This window comes from Mchenga conophoros, linkage group LG2 (assembly GCF_057382185.1).
Source record: "Mchenga conophoros isolate Kocher_MC1m ecotype Shallow Benthic linkage group LG2, M_conophoros_male_GT1.1, whole genome shotgun sequence".
Lineage (NCBI taxonomy): Eukaryota > Metazoa > Chordata > Actinopteri > Cichliformes > Cichlidae > Mchenga > Mchenga conophoros.
In genome coordinates this window covers 38,783,793-38,805,543 of record NC_140527.1, presented here as the reverse complement: position 1 = coordinate 38,805,543, position 21,751 = coordinate 38,783,793, and the positions used below count along the sequence as shown (strand labels likewise).

The window sequence follows — 21,751 nt, the reverse complement described above, 5'->3', positions numbered from 1 at the left end:
TTACAGCATTCCTGCAATACTTGTTGTCCAGCAACAAATTTCAGTGAAGCTCAGTTATAATTCTGTGCTAATTATAGAAACTTCTTTCCTTTCTGGATCTTTAAAAGAATCGTGCAGAACATCACATGCAGCAGTGGCATTGCCGTGTTTAACATTTCCTTGTGTGGGTAACTTAAGAATAACTTGATTTCTTACGGATACGTTTTGATCAGAGTCATGAAACATTCAGAGCATGCACATCGCATATGATCCATAAAAGTGTGGTATCTGTTAAGCCCGCGAGAGCCAGATGAAACCTGTTTTTATGCCCCACACAGTTGGCACAAGCGCTAAAGAAAATATTTTCAAGTGTGCTGATCGTGTAGCAACACTGCAAGAATGACATCAGGAGTAAAAGCGTGCTGTTTGTGACATGCAGCTCTTAATTCCTCTGCGATTTTCTTCCACCTTATTGAATGAGGTGCTTTTACATGGCATTTTTCTGGGCTTACTGACCACTCAAAGCAAGGACACTTCAATATGTGGACTGGAGGAGCCATGGATCTTTTGATTGAAGTGCAGCACGCTCTGTTTCCTGAGCCACAGCACCCCACCCCCTCACAACACACCCCCAGCTTCCTTGCAAATAGTTACTGGGCTTCAAGACTTTAATATGCACTATAGAGAACACCGCTGAAATAATTAATCGACCCTGGACTTTGGAGTAATTTTGAGGTATTTGACTGAACACTTGCATTTTTACAAAGTAACTGATTCAGGTCAACAAAGCAAAACTTTTCTTATTAATTTCTTATAAATTGATCCTTTAAGTATATTTTACAAGTAATGCTTGTGATCTTTTACTCAACTGTACAAAACTTCTGCCTTTTTGTCAAGCATGTATTTTTGTCATACTTGATTAGTGTGAGCTGAGGTTGAGGGAAGTCACAGAGGAAGCTCTGAGGGTGTTTATGCTCTGTGAATACGTACTATTGTCATGTTAATGTGCCTGGTAGCCTCTGATGATCCTCAAGGCGGGATTATATTGTACAACTGAACGCTGAATTCACACTTTCTCAGGAGAGCCAAGGGCAGAATCTGAGGATTACTAAACTGCATCTAAAAATCAATGTGGGGAAACTCTTGGCTATATCAGCACTTACACTTTACACACTGGAGGCACGTGTGTTTGCATTCTTTTTACAAAGAAAGGGTGCGTTTAAGAAGCAGAAGCAAGCTTTTGTTGTGGCACCAAAGCTTCTGCTGCTGTAGCCCTTCAGTCTGCTTTATGTCCTCGATGCCTTTTCACTTAAATAACCTACACAGCAGAAAAATTTCCCAAACATGGGTAAAATCAGAAGCATCCCTATTCAGCAGCAAAGCCCTTAATCTCTTTCCATGCTTCAAGGCATAATGTCAGCATGGGAAACAGTTAGCATTAAAGATTGCAAGCAAAAAACAGTTCTGAATTACCCAACTCATTGGAATTTATCATTTCCTTGTACCAGTGCTGTCGTGTCTCGATGACAGTAGTATTGCATAAAACAGTGATGAGAAAGAAGAAGGATGAGAGAAGGATGAGTTTATGCTGAAAACCTGTGCATCAGGAAGCAGGAAGGGATTCATAAATAGTCAGGGATAAAACCAAAATCGATAAGTAGAATCAACAAACTGATATCAAGCTTCACCTGTAGTTACCATCTAGTTAAAGCAAATATCTGATTTAAAAAAGCAAGCATTACACAATATACACAAGTGTATTAACAGCGTTTTTTCCTATCACACTGCGTCTTTTACTGCTTTCTCATCTCTGCAAGTCCAATATGACACAACCTATCAAGGTATTTGACGTTAATGACGTGCCACTTATTCATCGCCACTTTGAAGTCACTCAGTCTTTCTCACACTGACTGTACATCCAAAGGTGAGTCAGGGGACATTGTGAAATCCTCCAATGACTCAGTTAAACAGTAAATACGAAGCTTGGAAAGACACTTTGGGCTCATTGCTAAAGTGATGGGAGAACGATTTAAATATGTCAGAAGAAAAAGAAATACAGCTCAACAGGTGGTGAGATTGTGCAACTTGGACTCAGTGACTACCCACAGATGCAGTTGCATTGTGGGCAAAGGAGGAGAAGAATGCCAGGGATGAATAACTGGCCTGTCTCTTTCATTGATTTCCCCTGAAAGCAACAGTGAAGAGGGAACTCCTGGAGGCTCAGCTGAATAGTCTTTTTCAATCCCAATCCTGAGAAGGCTCAGCCTCTCTATGGGCAACAAATTCACTGAGTAGAGCATCTCAGTCTGCTTGAATTGAATGTTTGGCTTAAAAAAAATCATAAATAGTCTTAAATCAAAGCTAGAACACCCATCAAGACTGGAGCGATTTTCTGCTCTGTGGCGCAATTATATTGTCGCTTTCTTTTTTGCTTTGTTCCTTCTACATGATGCATAGATCACCTGCTTCAGTTCTCCGTCACATATCACACATACCAGCGGCGGTATAGCTGACAAATATGATGACATTTTAACAACCTGAGTCAGTAGGGGGAGTGGTCCTGCAGGCGTGAGGTAGGCGTAGACTTCTACACAACAGCTGACACTCAAAAAACGGGAGGACAGCGTCGGTCTGAGGCTCAGAGGAGGCGCTCCGGTGAAGTTGTGCCCCGCGCAGCGCAAGTTTATACGCGCTCGGAAAATTCACAGACGATACAGAGGTGGATCCTACATAATTGCTGGTGTGGAAGCGGCGGTGCTGTGAGCGGAGAGCCTCCAGCTGCAAGGCATGAAATCTTTGTCGAGTGGACGATTGTAGTTAAAAAGGTAAGAGATAAACGGCGTTTCCTGGATTGGCACCCAATGCAACCGTCATATGGAAAATATAACGAGAAAAAAACCCAGCTTGTCTGCATGATTTCTTTGTTTTTTCTTTTAGCGGTGCAGAATTTAATTTGCAGAACAAACCGCACCTGCTTTTCTATTTGTTTCCTGTCGCATTAAAAGCAATATCTACCGTGAGAGCGTTTGACCTCTTTAGCGCATATTTATTCTTTTAGTTCTGATTTCTAAATTAATAAATTGTTGATCAGTAGTTGCAGAGAATAAAACCAGGTGAGTCTCGGCTCATCGACGTTTCACTTCGTCTTTTGATGCCATCAGTTGACTGTACATAAATCATTAGCACGGTTATATAAATGACAGCATGTTTATTATAGGGGCAGACACAGTTCCTGTTTGACGTGAAGGTGATTCGTGTTTGCGGACGTTAAACGGCAGAAAGTTTAAGGACACTGATTATGTTAAAGGAAGTATCGTTTGCTAGTTTAACTTCCTTCTAGGATTTGGAGTTGTGAAACTTAATATTTGTCTTTCTGCCAAAAGATTCACCTGTTATTGGTCTGCTCACAGCTGTTGTCTTTCCTTGTAGTTGCTGCTGCTGGCAGAGAAGAGGCTGTTTTGGGTTTTTCTTCTTCTTGCTTTTCAATCAGACCGTTGTCCACAAGCAGCTGCTCTTTCAATGTGGGATACAGTTTTAGTGCTTTCGCCAGGCTGAAATCCTCCAGGGTCAGGACCTCACTCATGGCAGCTTTGCTCCTTGGGCTGCTGCTTTTTGCAATGCAGTCCCCGCCAATCCCCTCCAGGCCAGTGGCCGACGGCGACGGGGGGCCACCTTTACCTCCAACCTCATCACCCGCTGACAACGGGACCACCAGCCATCCAAATGGGACACTCCAGCAACTTCCTCATATTCTAATTGTTGGCGTGAGGAAGGGAGGAACACGGGCGCTGATTGAGATGCTCAGCCTGCACAGCTCGGTGGCTGCAGCTCAGAACGAGGTGCACTTCTTTGATTGGGAAAGTCACTTTCAGAGGGGCTTGCCTTGGTATCTCAGCCAGATGCCCTACGCTTTCCCCGACCAGCTGACGGTAGAGAAGACGCCGGCCTACTTCACCTCCAGCAAAGTCCCTAAACGCATCCATCAGATGAACCCTGACATCAAGCTGCTGCTTATCCTCAGAGACCCCACAGAGCGGGTGCTCTCGGACTACACCCAGGTCTTTTACAACCGTCTCCAGAAACACAAGCGCTACCAGCCCATCGAATCTGTGCTGGTGAAGGACGGTGAGATCAATCTGGGATACAAGGCTCTCAATCGCAGCCTTTACTATGTCCACATGCAAAACTGGCTGCAATACTTCCCACTGGAGAGCATTCACATCGTGGATGGGGATGAATTAATCAGAGACCCCTTACCTGAGATGAAAAAGGTGGAGAGGTTCTTAAAGCTGGAGCCTCAAATAAACGCTTCAAATTTTTACTTCAATAAAACTAAAGGATTCTACTGTTTGAGAGACCACGGGCGAGAGCGGTGTTTACATGATTCGAAAGGCAGGGCTCACCCTCACGTGGCTCCTGCCATCCTGCAAAAACTCTACCAGTTCTTTCATGAACCCAACAAGAAGTTCTTTGAGCTGGTGGGTCGAACATTCAACTGGAAATGAACGTCAGAGTGTCTGTAGCTGGTTGTAGAGTTTCTTGGGGAAATGCGTGGTTTTTCCACACTAACAATGTAGACAGTGAGTCAAAGCTAATGTAAAATTAAAGTAAATCTATTTTTGTACTAGTGTGTTTGCTACAGAAGTATGATCCAGCCAAATATCAGGGCAGACTGCATTTGAAGACATGCTTTTAGTGCATGTCTTGTTTTTCTTTCCTAAACACACGTTCTCTGTGTTTCTGTGCTGTTACACACTCACTCTGCTGTTCAGCCCCTCTGAACAAAGACAACTTACTATGACGTCGATAATGATATTCAGACTGTAGACTGTGATAATGTGTTGCATCAAAATTAGTACTGAGCAGTTTAATATTGTCATACCCTCTTTTTCTCACTTCATATGACATTATTAATGTTTAACTGCATTTTTAGTGCTACGAAGGACCTTTATCTGCTGCTATTTTTTCCCTCCTTTTTCAGTCACTTTCAGGCAAACGCCACACTGAATATGTATTTGTTCTCCTTGCTACTCACGTTTCCTCATGTAAGAGTCAAAAATATGCTGTATGCACATCATCTATTGGTGATTATTACTGTAATTATTGTTTTTTTAAGTGAAGAATTAATACCATAATAAAGATGTATTTTATTTTTAGCATGTCTGATGCTTTTGCTCACATATTGAATTATTTTTATTCATTTATTATGTATTTGTGTGTTGTGTCATTTGTCTACACTAACAGGTGCATACGTGTGCTGCAAAACTGTTTTGTGGATTGTAAGTTCCTTCAGAACATTCACACAAGAAATGCTTTAAACATGCTGGTACATGCTAGCAGCAATGGTGGAACTTATCGTTTTCAATCACAACTGTGTTGAATTTCCTGTTTGGCTGCTCTGCGCCTGCTGGGGGGGGGGGTCTTGTTTATGAAGCTAAGTTCTGCTTCTCTGGTGATTTTAATTCTCCAGTTATAAACAGCTGCATTCATTTGCAGGTAATTGACTTTTACCTTAATAAATTAGGACTACTGTGGCATGAGTGGGCAGGCAGGTGAAGTCAGAATTGAGCACAGTCTTTGCCATGAGAAATCTAAAGAGGAGTTGTTTATGCTCAAGGGTGTGATCTTACTCAGTTTTTTAAAGCGGCATGGCATTATTTATTCAAATCGTATTGCTACTTTGAAAACATCAGCAGCGCAGTATTGAAGACATTAAGCTCTAAAAATCCACAGTAGCTGTTTCATATTTGAATGTGGCCTAGATTTACTTGGGGGCTTACTGGGACTGTGCAGACAGGAGGTTAACCTCAATGCCCCTGAAATGCGGACCACAGCAATATTTATTTCTTGCTTTTTTCTTTTTTTTGCCCTCAGAGAGCAGGAATAGTACTGCAGTAACATGTGTTTTTTTTAGTGTTAGTACTGAGTAAGACTGTCTATGGTTTTTAAACAGAACAAGTTTGGCTGCAGGCATTGGGAGGAGGGGGGAGTCAAAAACAGAGAAATGGTGCGAGGTAGAGTCTGATCCGCTGCGCTGTAAGATTATCAGACATCAGCATGCGTCATTTGGTGTGTACAGCAATAACACCAGATCTAGCACGTTCTGCTGATAGTGTTGTTTTTAAAACTTTAACTCTCCAAATGGTCTTTTGCAATAGCAACACCTGGAGAAACTTTCAGGAATGCTGTTGAAATTCGTGAAGTTAAGAACAAAACAACAGCAATGTCAGCGTCACCGTCCTTCGGGTCAAAGCAGGACTGATGCATTTTCCAGATTGACCTGTTTTCCTCTCCACCTCGCAGTCTGCAAAAGTACTCATTTAAGGAGAATCATGTGGAGAAGTAATGTTAAGCTTTTTTTTACCTCTACTTGGGCAAAGTACATTTCAGGCCTTGTTCTCTACGCTCTCAGTATCCTGCTGCTTTATAATTCTGCTTTCACATAAGCTGACAAGCCATAAATTGAGCTAATAAAATGCATTACAATTGTTTTTGGCAAGTAGTCCCACACGGGAAAACAGCTGTCACTGGTCACTGCTGGCACTTCCACCAAAGAGGATTTTCACTTCTCAAATTCTCAGGAATTAATTTTAAATTTAACAAGCTGAAACCTTTAAATTGAGAGATAGAATAATAATTTACATAGAAAATCACAATTTGTGTGGTAGGAGTTTGTTTTTTCTCATTTCCAGCAATATTAATCATCGCATGTCTCCTGAGATTTAAAGGGGGTTGCTAGTTAAATGCCGTGTTTGCTAAATCATCCTACAGACAGTCAGTATGTCAGTTGCTTTTACTTCTGAAATTTTGCAGACACCTCACACATTATCTTGGGTAGAATTTTAAATGCAGAGTTTATTGTTGGGGTATTTTTGCATTTATGTATAGTACTTTTTGTCCTTTTTCCTGGATAAAGTTAGTAAAAAGTTAATCCTGGAAAACATTTCTGTGACAGCAAAGTTGCCCCAGCCAAAAATGGTTGCAGTTCCATGGCTACAATTGCAGGGCAGTAATGAGGCGGGTTAATTCACGTCTAATAGCGGTTGAGTCAGACCCTCTCTTCAAAAGCAAAAGGCCTGTGTGTGGTTTTCTTATTACAACATATGATTTACAGCTGAATTGGTTATGAAGTGGTTGTCATCAAACAGACCCACAACATCCACTTCGCATACACAAAATACACATGGACGCCCATGTATTGAATATAAAATCATTTTGATGACATTTATCTATATCCCTGTTTCATAATGTGTTATTTGTTCAGGTCTGTATACTCTCACAACCTTTCTGATGTCACCAGTATAAGCCTCTGGTGTATATTTCTCAAAGTACAGAAGGATGTCATGCAGAAAATGAGAGGTCATGATCACAATCTCATCTCACAGTCCACCTTTTCTTTATCTTCCTCTTCCTGCATGCCGGATTGTTTTTAAGCAGTCAGAGAATAAAAGATAAAAGTCCAGAGAAGACGTCCAGCTGATATTGATGAAGGACACTTTTTTGTCAGCCGTTAACTTATGTGTTGAGTGGACATTCAAACAGCAGTCATTCAGCTAAAGAAACTGAAGAGCAAAACGGGATTCAAATATGAGTTTTGTCTTGTTTTTAAAAAAGGTCCCTCTTTTTTCTCATGGTCTGCTTTTGTTTGTCCAGCAACAGAAAACCTGTTTTACATACAAGCCTTCATCAGGGAGTTGATCAGATTTCATGGACACAAGTGAATTTATTCCGCTTTCACCGAAAGGGGGAGTGGAATATTCCGCTTTGCGCACTTGAAGAATCAGGAAAATACTCATATTTTAATGGTCATTAAGCCCTAAAAATATTCACAGGAATAATTGAGTGTTTCTGGAGCACTGGTGATAATTCCCTCTGAGTTTGTCACCGTGGAAGGTTATAAACTCTGCTCCTCTAGGCACTCAATAGCTTTCTGAAGCTTTCTGAGTTCTTTCTGGTGACAATGCTTTGTGCAAAGACACATATTTTTTTTCCCGCTGCCTCTCCTTCTGCTTTGCTCATATTCGACATCGGAGTAGCATCTATTAAGAGTTCATGAACGCCTCATTAGTCTAGTCAGCTGTACAGACCTCTAAAGTTTTACAGTCACAAATTTCCCTTAACGTCACCTAATTAATCTCCGCCACACTATTAATTTGCCTCCTCGCCCCACATGCAGTAAGAGCGGTAAACCAGCGCTACAAGCAGGATTAATAGCCTTGCCCTCTTCCCAGCAGCTCCCACTGCTCCAGTACTTCCACCATAACGTTATTTGCTGTGGAACTTTCTAGACTAACTTGGAACCAGTCGTCCCCACCCCCACAGCCAGCCCACACTAGTTGTTCTTGAAGGGGCCTGTTTCCTCCGAATCACAATCGGCTATTCTAGGGTTTTTCAAAGGATGATGTGATGCGATGGAGCATAGCTTCTTCTGCACTCTCCAGGGCTGCAGCTCGCTTTAATTGGAATAGATTGTTTGTCCACTCGGTGTGTGAAACTCGGCAGAAATATCACATGCACCCACTCTTTCTCTATTTTCCACAAGAACAGTGGAATGCATACATCCAAACACACACATGCAGACTTGCATTGTGTGCTTGCCAGCCCTGTATTAAGCTCTGCCTGTCATGTATATACTTCCTGAGCTAAGCTTCCAGATTTCACAGAGATATACACAGGAAGCGATTTCAAAACAGCTCATGTTTTAAAGGTCATTTAAGAATTGCTGCTTTGTTTTTTTTTTTCTCTTTTCAAATTCTCCAAGTACTTTTCTAACTCACAGAATGAAAAAATAACTCTTCTACTGCTTGATAAGAAAGCTTTTTAACCTGCTTCTTAAATCGGCTCTTAATTTCAAAGAAAATTCGTCTTTTAAAGATATTTTCATGCTGAAAATAGACAGAGATATATAAAAATTTAAATACAAATATAAGAGATATATGCCACTTCCGGCCAACTGGATTAAGAAATACAGTCAAAGCATAAGAAATTGATTTGGAAACTGTTTTGTAAAGCAATAGAGACTCTTGAGCTTTTTGAAATAACTTCAAAACAGCTGTAAGTTTTGTTAAATGTCCCTCTGTTTTTTTATTTTCACAAGGAAGGTAATTATTTTTATGAAAAGCCGATGCTTAGCTCTGAGACTAGAATGTAACACAAATTAATGTGAGGCGTGACAGGTAGAATTACTAAGTAGCATTTGAGTCTTTGTGAAGAGAAAACAACAGTAATATGATATGAAAAACAAAATGCCTTTTTTTCATTTAAGTATGTAAAAGCTTTTCTAGGTAGCTTTCATTCAGTGAGACGTGCTCAAACAGCCTGAGGTAACGTTTCTTCCTTTTGAACCAGGTAACCTTGAAATCAGGACACACCAGGCAAATGAAAAGATTCTCACAAAACTGTGCCTCTTCTTTGCAGTCTCGGCGATCAGCTTTGATTAAAACAACCAAAACACAGACAACAGTGAATCAAAGTAATTGTATGTTGATTTATGTCAATTTAATTCATGAATAAAGAGGGCGTCCATGTACTTAGGCATGGTTTTTTTAGGCGGCAAACGAGGGGTTTCTCTGTGCTGTCATGAAACATCATCAAATGTCAATACGAACTGTCTTCTCTTGTTAGTATTGACATTTCTACTAAGTATATATTCTAAAGAGTTGCTCAGCAAGCTTCCTCACTTGTTTCACGTTGAATGTCGTGAAATATACATTAAAAAAAAAAAGAAGTTAAAACGCTCTGGTCAGAGTTGGGTGGCCCAGTTATCCCAGCCCTCAGCTTAAGGTGGGGGCCTGGGACATTGTGCAAATTTTCAAAAAATGTGCTGTTTGAGACCCACCTTTCACGGGAAATAAGGTTTCGTTTTTATTCTCAACTCACCATCTGAGAGGCTGTGACTCAGGAGGTAGAGTGGGTTGTCTACTAATTGGTTGGTAGTTTGATGTCTGGTTCATCTAGGCAGGGATCAAACTACATCAAAGTATGTTTTGGAAACCCTGAGTTGCCCCTGCTGCATCCACTGGAGTGTGAGTGTGTGTTAAGCTTAAAAAGTGCTATAAGAGTAACACTCCATTGACTTTTTTTGGCACAATGGTTCAAACTTTAAGGTTCCGACAGCTCTAGAAGCACCAGCGTGTGGCACTGATTCTTTTCAAACCCCAAAGCTGGCAGATCACAGGGTGGTCCATGTGTGCCACTACCGCTCCTCTCTTACTTAGCAGAGGTATAATTAGTAGGTTTCCCAAGTTTAGTAGCTGCTAGTTTAGCTTTTACTCCTTTTAGTGTTTTTTTAACTATTACCACAGGGTCTTTGTCAGAGACATATTTAATAATTAAAACTGAATAATTACAAGTTCAGAATAGATATAGATTCAAGATGACACTTTTCCAAGTCAATGGACTCACAACCATTGCAGACATTCCAGTTCTCTATTCATCAATCTGCAGGTTATGATAACAAAGGCTGAAACTATGCATAGGACAGATCCTATGCATTTTTACATTATTTTGGTTGGTTTTAGGAACGCACAGAAGATTTTCCCAAAGTAATTGTTTTATTTTTTATACTTAACATGTTATTAACGTTAACATGTAGTTTGAGTTTTTAGTTCAGCTTAGGGTTTTTTCTGTATTAAGGGTGTGATTAGTTCCTGATTGAAAAGCTTGTCTAAATGTGCCTGGGTTCTGTCACACAGGGAGTCGTCAAATTTTGGTTGTTACGTCTCAGTTTTAGCTCATCCAGCTTTAATCAAACAGAACAGCACAGCAGGTATAGGACCACACCCTGTGACAGGCATGGTAGCAAGATTCATGCCAAGGATATCGCATCAAGCATCATGAAGACAACTGTTTGTTCCCCAAGTCCCACCCCCCCCCCCCCCCCTTTGGCAAGATTATCTGCATTCTGGGCACGCACACATGTAGCTGATGGCCCCACCATGTGGCAAACTTTACAAATTCTTTCTATTGAAATTTAGAGCTTAGTTTAATATACAAAAGCGAAAAAAGAAATAACAGGTGAATGAAAGGCTGCAGCATTTTTTTGGCTTTGCTTTGTTTGACACAGTCAAATGAAAACACTGTGGTTAGCTTTAAAGCTGTTGAGAAAAATGTTCAGTAAAATGACTAGATGTAGCTGCAGCTCACAATCACAGCAGGTTTAAGATTTATATGAAGGGAAAATGCATTTCATTTTAATTGCTACTGGGAATATTTTTTGCTTTGCCAGCAGGTTGGGGTTTTTTATATTTATTTTTTTAATTACAAATGAAGCTCCTAGTGCTTTGCATGTATCTGCGGGCTCGCTCCAAGCATGAACGTCGGTTGGACACTACTTCTACAAAGCCAGATGACTTGCAAACTAAGCCGAACTATGGCAAGTTTGAAGTCAGGATTTTCTGTGTCAAGAAAGTCGCTCTGTGTTTACCTGGCTAAATCACCATGGCAACTTGTGTTTAAAAATATCAACTTAGATAAGATAAGATAAGATAAGATAGAACTTTATTAATCCCTCGGGTGGGTTCCTCTGGGAAATTCGATTTCCAAAAAAAGCACAGCACCGACCGAAGTTACAGTTACAGAACTGTTATATATACACACACACACACACACACACACACACACACACACACACACACACACACACACACACACACACATATATATAAATACAGAAACAAATATAAATAAAATATACAAAGGGGATAAATAGAATAAATAGGAATAAAAAATAAAAATACAAGTGAATTGCACATTTCAAGTATTGAGTCTATTGCACCGTTGACTATTTACAAAAAAGTATTGCACAAGGTATTGTACAGTGAGGTGAAGAGGCACTACAGCTTAGTTGTTCCCCCCTCCTTTGTCCTCCTGTTTCCCCTCCCTCTCCCCTCCAGAGAGGAGTTAAACAGTCTGATGGCGTGTGGGACAAAGGAGTTTTTAAGTCTGTTAGTTCTTGTCTTGGGGAGAAGCAACCTGTCACTGAACAGACTCTTCTGGTTGTTAATGGCCGTGTGCAGAGGATGCCCAGCATTGTTCATAATGTCCAGCAGTTTCTTTAATGTCCTTTTCTCTGCCACTGTCACCAGAGTGTCCAGCTTCATGCCGACCACAGAGCTAGCCCTCCTGATCAGTTTCTCCAGCCAACTTCTCTATCGTGCAGCCGCCATCTTGGGGGGGAAAAACAGTGGCACCGAGCAGCAAAATTATACATTTGAATTCAAATGTACAATAAATCCCAAGATAATGATTTTCTTCAGCATTAATCGCTTGTCCTATTTGCAGCAGTCTTGCAGGATACTGTTAAAATGTTTGTGTTCCATAGAGACTTTTAATCACCATTTTCATCATCATCATCTGAGTAAGTGGCACTCATGGGAATCATTTTATGCAGAAGAAGGTTCACATGACCTCCAGAAACGTAATTTTTTTAATGTGAACACGCATAGAGCCTGAAGCAGAAGGACTGCTGTTGTGATACACATTATGGAGATTTAGATTTTTTAAAGCCAGCTAAGGGAAAGACACCCTGTCTATGCTAAACATTGTTCATAATATATCACTCAGGATTGAAAATGTTAGGATAGAACAACAGAGAGAGGTCCGGTGCCGGCAGGAGACACTAAAAGTAGGAAGAACAGGAAGAGACTGTAGAGCAGGGGTGTCAAACTCAAAAACGCAGTGGGCCAAAATTCAAAACTGGAACAAAGTCGCGGGCTAACATTAATATTTATTGAAAAAAAAAAAATCTTCCTCCAGATATAACAGACTCAAATAAGTTTTGCTGGAAAACTGAATATGGAACAAGCAAAGCTTAATACTAAACAATATATATATTAGCTGTATAATACCAGTAGGCCAGCTCTGATAGTAATTTGGTTTGGCTTCACGGGCCAAATGTAATTAGGCTGCGGGCCAAATTTGACACCTATGCTGTAGAGCACACAGACAGATTGACAACCACATGGAGTGCAGACGAGGAGAAAGAAAGAGAGAGACAACAACTGCAAAACCAAAGGGCACTCCTTACTCAAACGTAGCAACTCACCAACAGTAATAGGGAGTGGATCCTGCTTTGCCCTTCTTTTGACTCAAAAGAAAAACACACACAAAAAATAAATGATAATAATAATAATCATTTGTATCCATTTAGACTTAAAAGTATGGATCGAAAACCCATCAGAAATATGTTTTCTTGGGTCTTAGATTAAATTATTAAATTCTGTCTGACTTCGAAACAACTGGACAACTAGAGTAGTCGCCCCCTGCTGGTGATTGTTGTATATTTAGTATCTAGGTTTGTTGCACATTAACAATTGTGGCAGAAATTTAAAATAAAATAAAGCAACTTTGTTACACCTTACCTGGCTGCTTTTGCAAGCTAAAGTGACAGCTGTTGCTATAGCTTGCAGATTAAGCTAGTGTTAGCCTGCTAGTGAGGTAAAAATTCTGGCCTTGTGTTTTTGATCATTTTTTTGTTGTTGCTAACTTATTGCTTTGAAATCCGTAATGATCAGCGAGGGGCTGATTTGATGGTGAAACTGAGGGACAGTGGTCGCTCATAAGATAGCAACTTGTAAATCCACAAGGTAGGTAGGTTGGTACAGTACAGTATCATGGTGAAGAGAAAGCTGAGCCTAAAGCAAGGTTATCAAAATACAAGTCACTTATCACCATAAGCTGTGGGTAATGACCGAAGCAGATACACATGGTGTACATAAACTTTCTCTGAAGGGTGTCTGCTCTCTCCCCTGGAGATATGGTGAGAGGTGTGGTCACTCTGGAGGGGCTGAGAGTAGCTGTACTCCTGCTATCACTTTGGGCATTTGGCTACGATGCCCCCTGAATCCATTCTGGCTGAGGTTTTCCGGGCAGATCCTATTGGGCGAGGACCCCAGGGTAATTCCAGGGCATGCAGGGAACAGTAAAGTTTTCCCTTAGCTCAAGGGTCTTCCATTCAATTAGACTTCTTTTTAAAAAAACAAAACATTGGCCCCCTCCTGTTATCATTAGAAGGACAACAACCATGTGTTACGTCCCCACATGAAAGCTAGGCGAAGAAGGTGGGGGACAGTAACAGTTGGATGAAATGAAAAGGATGCCAGGCAGAGGTGTTTAACACAAAATAAATCTTTATTATAATTAATTAACCCAATAATCATATAAGCAGTAACAACAGAAAGAGAGCAACGCTGCTTTAATGATAAATCGGACAGGCCAACCCAAAGAGATGGTGACCGCTTCAATTAAGAAAACAACTATAAGGCTTCAACAGCAACGCTGCTCTTAGCAATAACCAAGAAATGGAGGCCGCCGTCAAGTTGAGTTACAACAAGCCACACACAGCAGGCCTTTTCCACACCTAGACCAGACTCACACACTGACCAGCACAGAGGAAATCCACCGCTTGCACTTTTGAGACTGTCTAGCTTTTATATACAGTCTATGTCTTTAGAGTAACTAAAATTACAGTTTTTTAGAGTGGATATAAAAAAAACACACCAGCTGAGAAGGCTTAAAAAAGGCACCTCTTCTTCAAATGTTTACTCCCATTTTATACTGTAGAGATTTGCAGCTCTGCAGCCATTTCATAATTTTTCATATTGCTTATCTGTCACAGCCTGATCTGGGATCTGTATTTCATCTTGTTCTTGCACATTTTAAATATTAACTGGAAAGAGTCCTCGTTACATGTTGCATTCTCTTGAGTATGTCCGGTGAAAAAAGAAAGCTTTTCGCCCCTATTCCTCAGCAGTCAGGACACGTGAATGGTTTCATAACCTTTCTCATTCTCCCTGCACAAACAGAAAGGGATTTTGGCAGTAAATGACAACATTACAGTAAATATATTAAATCACCTAAATTAAATACCACTGTTTATGACTCAAAGTTATGATTTCTTCTCAGGCTATCACACAAATCATCAATTTCCCTCCATGCTTATTACATCTATGAGTGTTTTCATTTTGCAGCTTGACATTGTAACAAATAACGTTTAGATATTAGATCAGAAAAATGCGCTTTTACCTCTGAGTGAGCTGCTTCCTCAATCCTGTTTACCCTTTCAGAGCTAATGGGTCATAAATATACATGTCATTAGGAAAGAGGGGAAGGCAGAGAAGGCCCGTGCTCTCCTGTATGATGTATGTGCACATATTGCCATCTTTCCCTCATCTTGCTCAGGTTCTACATGTGTTGCTGCTGTGAGCCGGCAGTCATTGCTGTGCACTGTTATCAGTCATTTCCTGGCATGGTGTCTTCTGGCAGAGGAATAAGCCTCCATGGCCAGTGATAACTCCCACTGCCAACAGATACCTCTGCATGGGTAAAGCATGACTGGGCCTACTGATAGTCCTCACTCCCCATGTGTGTGTGAGAGAGAGAGAGAGATGCACAGTGGCTTCATGGCTTGCATGAGTTTTTGTTTACTCATGAAGGATATCGACCAGTTTCCATGCAAATGTGTATGTGTTGGATTAAGTACATGTGTGTGTCTGTCCATAGGGAGCAGGGAACTGTCACGGCTCAACGGCACGAGGGAACAGGGATGGACACAGGCGCAGAAACCAACCCGGAAGCGAGGTGACAGAAAACAAATGATTTATTTCCGCCCACAGGTAAACAAAGGTGAAACACAAAGCGACGCCACCACACTAGTGGCGCGTAGGATTCGTCGGTGATAATGAGGGCGACCTAGACACCTCTAGGAGACGGCTGAACAGCGGGGACAGCGGGGAGGTAGAAACAGGACTAGGTAGGGACCGGGGGCACTGGAACAAGAGGAGATCACGATCAGAGGGATCCAGCAGACAACCAATAATCCTCCGCAGTTGAATTGAATTGCCTTACTTGGTTTCAGATGGAGGGGACAGGTGGAGCGGAAAACCCGGAAGCGGTCGAGGCGTGGGGAGGCAGGCAGGTGAGCGGTGGGCCGGCAGGCCACGTTGTGTAAGCAGCTGGCGGCCCAGGTCCAGGAGGACGGGAGCGAGGGGAACAAGATCTCCACTCCGGGTGCTATCGCTGAGGACAAGAAAAGACAGGTCAGTCATCACACGGCGTTAAGACAAGGTTTAGGATGCTCCACTGAACTAACATGGGAATAGCAGATACTCAGGCGATGAGTGGTTGAGAGCGCAGGTCTGATATACCGCTGGCACGATTGCTCACAGGTGGTCAGCCAGGGAGGGGCAACCGGACTCCGCCTAAAGGAGGAGGAGCCGCTGTCTGAGACCTGCAGGTGCCCAACCAGACCATGACAGGAACCATATGGATTATGATGCCAAGCAGGATTTTTTAAAACTCTGGTCTCCAGATCCTCCCCACAGAGCAAAACTCTAATAACTCCAAATGTGTGCTGTTACTGAGAATAGTGTCATTCGCACTTGACGTCACTGCTGAGCTTATTTGGACGCTTCCGACGCTCAAATTATTCTGCAGTGTTACCCTGCTTGTAAGAAAACATGGTCTCTAGTGTGCGGATATAATAACTCTGTTTGTTCTCCAGACACGCAAGAAATATTCTCTGTTAACATGCTGCATATGGTTTGAATCAAAGCTAAATGACATGCAAGTTCATTCAAGTATCACATTACAACATAACTAGGTTTTTTGTGTGTGTTGTTTTGACGCTGGGTATTGAAACCATGTGTTGGATTTTCCCTGGGTAGCTGTGTCATGCTCCTGAATATGCTGCAGTTCTAGATCAGTAGAGAAGAGACACAAAATAATGGTATTGTAATTAAACTGAGGCTCAATGTTTAGTGGCACTGAAAGGGGTGATCAGGTGTGGCACAGGATCCCTTTCTATAGGAGTAGAGGGTGATAGATAGTTGAACTGTTTATTTTCCAAAGGAGTGTCAGCATAGCATACACTTACCAGCCACTTCATTAGGTATAACAGTTCAACTTCTCCTAAAAATATATGTTTAATCATTCAGTTACATGGAACCAATCCGTTGCATGTAGGCATGTAGACACGGTTAAGAGGACCTGCTGAAATTCAAACCAAGCATTAGAATGGAAAAGAAAGGTGATTTGAGTGACTTTGAATGTGAAATGGTTGCTGGTGCCAGATGGGCTGGTGTAGGTATTTCAGAAACTGCTGATCCACTGAGATTCTCCCATAAAACTTCCACCAGAGTTCAAGAGAACGGTACAAAAAAAGTGAAAATATCCACTGAGCAGCAGTTCTCCGGGTGAAAATGCCTTGTTGATGTCAGAGATCAGAGGAAGATGGCCAGACTGCTTTGACTTGATAGGAAGGTTACAGAAATTCAAATAATTAGTCATTACCAGTGTTGGGCAAGTTACTTTGAAAAAGTAATTATTATAGTTACTAGTTACTTCTTCAAAAAAGTAAGAGTTAGTAACTGAGTTACAAGATTCTAAAAGTAATTTAATTACTTGAAAAATAACTATTCCGTTACTTTATAAAAAAAAAAGGTTTAACCCTCTGGGCTCCAGGGTGTAATTGGCCATTTGACTACTTTTGATGTTTCCTCTATTTCACCGTTAAAAACTATTCACTTTGCCTTGTTTGGTCTCATCCTTTTCAGCACAACCTCACGTGTCTGAATTTACAGTCATGTTTTCATTGTGACAAACTGTATTAACACAATTGATCTAAAATCAGACAAAAAACATAAAATCCGAGGAGAAAAAGTTATATTTTTTACTGTAACAACCACAAACATGTTTAATGATTATATTTCATATTTTATTATATTTCATAAATGCAAATATAAATTGTCAATGTTAAAATCATATGCACAAGTTTTGCAAACAACAAAGTTATTTGCATCCATTTACCTTTTACCCTTTTTTTAAATAACCATTTCAAACTATTTACAGAACAATCAGTTGTTCTTCAATAAGATGCCACAAATTATTTGTGCCTCTCCAAAAACATAATTTCTGTCACAGCCTGATACCTGCAGGTCTGACAGCAGCAGGTGCATCACTCCTGTTTCTACCTGGAGACAGCAGTCGCCTCATTGTTCTGACACACAACACAAAACTATCCACAACACTACACACTAACTACACAAGACAGCACATTAACTACACAAGACAGCACATTAACTACACAAGACAGCACACTAACTACACAAGACAACACATTAACTACACACTGCAAACAGGCTAAACGTCACAAATCTCTCACATCTCAAAACTCGCTCTCTTTTTCTGCTGTCTTTATCTCTCTCTCTCGCCGTCACTCCTAAAACTCCCCCCTCTTCCTAAACAACAAAATGTCATGTTGCCATATCATTTTTTGATTGTTTGACATGGTACATTTTTTCACCAACACCAAAGGGCTGTTTTTTGTTTTTTAATTTTTTGGTCATGTGCAGAGAGTGCTTGCTAGCGCTGTCCTTAGACAGCAAACATGACAAAACTATTGAGGAAAAAACACCACCTATCATGACTCTGGTGTTACGTGGCCTATTATAAACTGGTATATATCACCTTGTTGCTTTGTCATCTTAAAGTGGTCGTGTGATTGGCTTACCACGACTACTTTCACCTGGAGCTAGGGGGGGCAAAACATATGATTGTTTTGCCCCCTAGCTCCAGGTGTTGTGCCAAAAAGTGATCGTCTACCAGAAAGTGATTGCCGCCCGCGGGAGCGTGTGCAGCTGCTTAAAGCTGTAGCGCCCAGATTACAGCTACTTACGGTAAGCTGAACGCAGCTTCAACCGTCTATTTGTTGAAAAATAGTAACACAACCACACCGCATTTTCTTGTTAGTAACGGTAACGGCGTTGTAACGATAGAAATAGTAATTAGTTAGATTACTTGTTACTGAAAAAAGTAACGCTGTTAGTAACGCCGTTACTTGTAACACTGTTATTTCCATCACTGGTCATTACAAACAAGATATGCAGAAGAGCACCTCTGAATTAATTAAATCGGCAACAGGAGCAGAAGACACTCTGTGCCAGAAGACTGGAAAAGTGTCACCTGATCTGATTAGTCTGTGGCTGGTGATTGCTGTGTAATGGTGTAGTGGTACAGCATAGCTGAGTATTGTTGCTGATCATGTACCTTTATCACCAGAGTGTACCCATCTTGTGATGGCTGCTTCCAGCAGGAACATATGCATGTCACAAAGCTCAAATTATCTCAAACAGTTTTTTGAACATACTCAAAGGCCTCCAGAGACACCAGATCTGAGTTAAGCACCTTTGCATGTGGTGGAATGAAAAACTATGTCATGGATATGCAGCAACAGCATGTCTGAGTAATGTTTCCATCATCTTGTTGCTCTTAACGGCATCATCATCTTATTTACTCTTGATCAAGAATTGAGGCAGCTCTGAAGGCAATAGGGGGTCCAGCCTGGTAAGTAGTACCAGGGTGTACTTTATGAAGTGGCCAGTGAGTCTAGAGCCTAATTTGATCTCAAGAGAGAAAGATCAATAGCAATAACATGCACGCCTTTTATTTTTTCTTCTAGATTTAAGAAGTACATTCTGCTGAAATCACACTGAAGTGAAAAATGCTTGGATTTTACAATAAAAATTGCCAGACAACAGAAGGCATTATTTCTTGTTAAATCATTTTTACTCATTCAGTGAGTAACCCATTTACAAAACAGCCTGAGACGTCATCAGAAAAATAAGCGCTGATTACTCTACGTCTACATTAAAGTTTATAGCTCCGAGTGGAAAAGAAAGAAACTGTCACAGTCTTTAATGTCTTTTTGACTCACGACTTTTATAGATCCGGAAATACTTTTACTCACCCATTTTTACTCTTGTGTAATGTTAGCGCCACTCCCAAAAGGTTTTCTTTGTGTGTTTTTCTTACTGAAAACATTGAAGTAATTACTGAATTCAGTGCAATTTTTCATGCTTTGCAAAGCCATTCAGCTGGCTAAATTGGACCCTTTAGAATCAGGCTGGTTCTGGTATGAGATGGATTTGAACATTTCCTGATTCTTGAATACAACAACAGTCATAAAAAAGACTAACAACAACAGCAAATGTAACAAGATACAAAATGATCATCAAATATTGCAACAAAAACCCACAAAATGATGTAATTCAACTTCAAAGAGCTACCAAACCAAAAAAAAATGAAGTGCAAAATGACTATAAGAATCACATGATTGCGCCAATTATGAGATATTGAGATATTTGGTGCTACAAAACGCAGATTTTTTTTGATAGTCACAGAAGAATATGTAATGTTTATTTGACAGTTATTACACTGATGTGCATATTGTAACTATTTTTTAAAAAAATGATCAGCTTTTATGACTGTCTCCCCAGCGCCTCCTGCAGCTCACCCGACAGCATTCAAACGTTTTTAAACCCACCCCTGGATGTTGCGCCTGAATTTCTGAGATTACAGAAAGAAAGACAGCCGAGCGCTTTATGAAAAGAAAAAAAGTTTCTTTATAAATAAAGTCTGTGTTGATTTGATTTGACATTTGGCACACTTCAAATATTTCTCCTTATAATCTCCTCCTAACATTCGTGCAACGCTTCTCAGAAGAAACACACGCTTCCCCAGTCAAACAAAACTTTTTCCTATACTATTTACAGTTGTTTTCTTATTTCAAACATTTAACAAAAAAATGTCATATTCCCCAAATGTCAGCCTGTGAAAAAGAAAACAGGTGGAGAGTGTGTTTGCTGTGTAAAGACCAAATTACATTCAATCAGCATGCTCGGGGAAAGAAATTTCCCCCGCCTCATGCCAACCTCTGCAAATAAAAACAACAAAAATCAATTGGCTGTTTCATGATTGACCAAATGCCCTCACCTGCGAGTCTTGAAATCCAATGACCTGCAAGGCTGATATATTGCGTCTCACCTAGAGAATGATAATGTATTCTTTTAACTAATTCTAACACAACCAATTAAAACCCATTAATACTGTGTATTGACATTGTGAGTTCCTGTTTTCTTTTGTGGTGAAAAAAAAGAAATTTTTTCTCTGGTGATTTAAAATGAAATTGTAATTTTATAGATTTTTATTTGCACATGCATGCCCTTTGGTCACACTTTGCTTTTTAGATAGCAAAGAATGGTCAACATTTAACATCAGCTGTAGAAATTCTCTCTGGCACATCATAGGAAGGTTTTTTGTTTTGTTATTTTAGCTCGGGAACCAGAGTGGGTTGTCTAGAGGAGAAAGAAAGATACTGAACCCCAAATTCCCCTTGTTGCACATCCACTGGTGTGTGAGTGTGTGCTTGATAACAGCATAGAATAAAGTGCTTTGTAAATTGGCGATTGTGGTGCTCAGAGAGAGTAGAAAAGCTCCGAGTACCAGTCCGTTCATCATTTTTAGCCACGGTATCTTCTGCATTTAGGCATGAAGGTATTGATCACCAATTTGGTCCAAAATGAAAGGATGCCAACAGGATGGCATGTAAGGTTTAGAATTATATCAACTGAGATTCATAAGGTTTGGGGTTATGCAATTGATTTTTGCTATGATTCGACATTTCATCAAAAAACTATTTAACATTTGACTTCAACTCTTTTCCAACAAACTGTAAAGCTGTAAAACTTTGACAGTTACTGATCAAACAAGAAACTGAAAGCAGATCAGACATGAGCTCAGATTACAGTTAATAAAACAGGCTTGACAGAGACCTTGAGAAGGGTAAAAAAAAGCAGTAAAGACACGAGGTCTTTAGTGAGAGGAGAGGATAACTTTAAGTTGCATTTCCACAGATGAAGGGCTTTCGATTCATTCAGTTGTATTTGCAGCTGTTAAATAAGCACATATTCTTTTTTTAACAATAGAATGAGAATAA

At 40.5% G+C, this 21,751-nt stretch overlaps 2 protein-coding genes and 1 long non-coding RNA gene across 3 annotated transcripts in view; 2 read left to right on the top strand and 1 right to left on the bottom strand.

Moving 5' to 3' along the window:
* The first annotated feature begins 2,572 nt into the window (after nt 1-2,572).
* Nucleotides 2,573-5,138, top strand: hs3st1 (heparan sulfate (glucosamine) 3-O-sulfotransferase 1). Its single transcript, XM_085245258.1, has 2 exons — nt 2,573-2,804; nt 3,409-5,138. Exon 2 carries the CDS (start codon nt 3,561-3,563, stop codon nt 4,482-4,484), a length of 924 nt encoding a protein of 307 aa, XP_085101384.1. The 5' UTR covers nt 2,573-2,804; nt 3,409-3,560; the 3' UTR covers nt 4,485-5,138.
* Nucleotides 5,139-15,606: 10,468 nt separating this feature from the next.
* On the bottom strand, nt 15,607-16,304 carry LOC146582601 (uncharacterized). Its single transcript, XR_014888326.1, has 3 exons — nt 16,070-16,304; nt 15,826-15,996; nt 15,607-15,746 (listed from the first exon to the last, which is right to left on the bottom strand). It is a non-coding gene; the product is annotated as an uncharacterized LOC146582601 (long non-coding RNA).
* clnk (cytokine-dependent hematopoietic cell linker) overlaps nt 15,643-21,751 on the top strand; it is a 55,680-nt gene continuing 49,571 nt past the window's right edge. Inside the window, exons 1-2 of the mRNA XM_085245241.1 lie at nt 15,643-15,730; nt 15,836-16,016. The gene's annotated coding sequence lies outside the window, so the exon portion shown is untranslated. The remainder of the gene's footprint in view (nt 15,731-15,835; nt 16,017-21,751) is intronic.

What these genes read in the sequence shown, in the direction of transcription:
- hs3st1 (XM_085245258.1), top strand. Translation starts at nt 3,561, where the DNA reads ATGGCAGCTTTGCTCCTTGGGCTGCTGCTTTTTGCAATGCAGTCCCCG.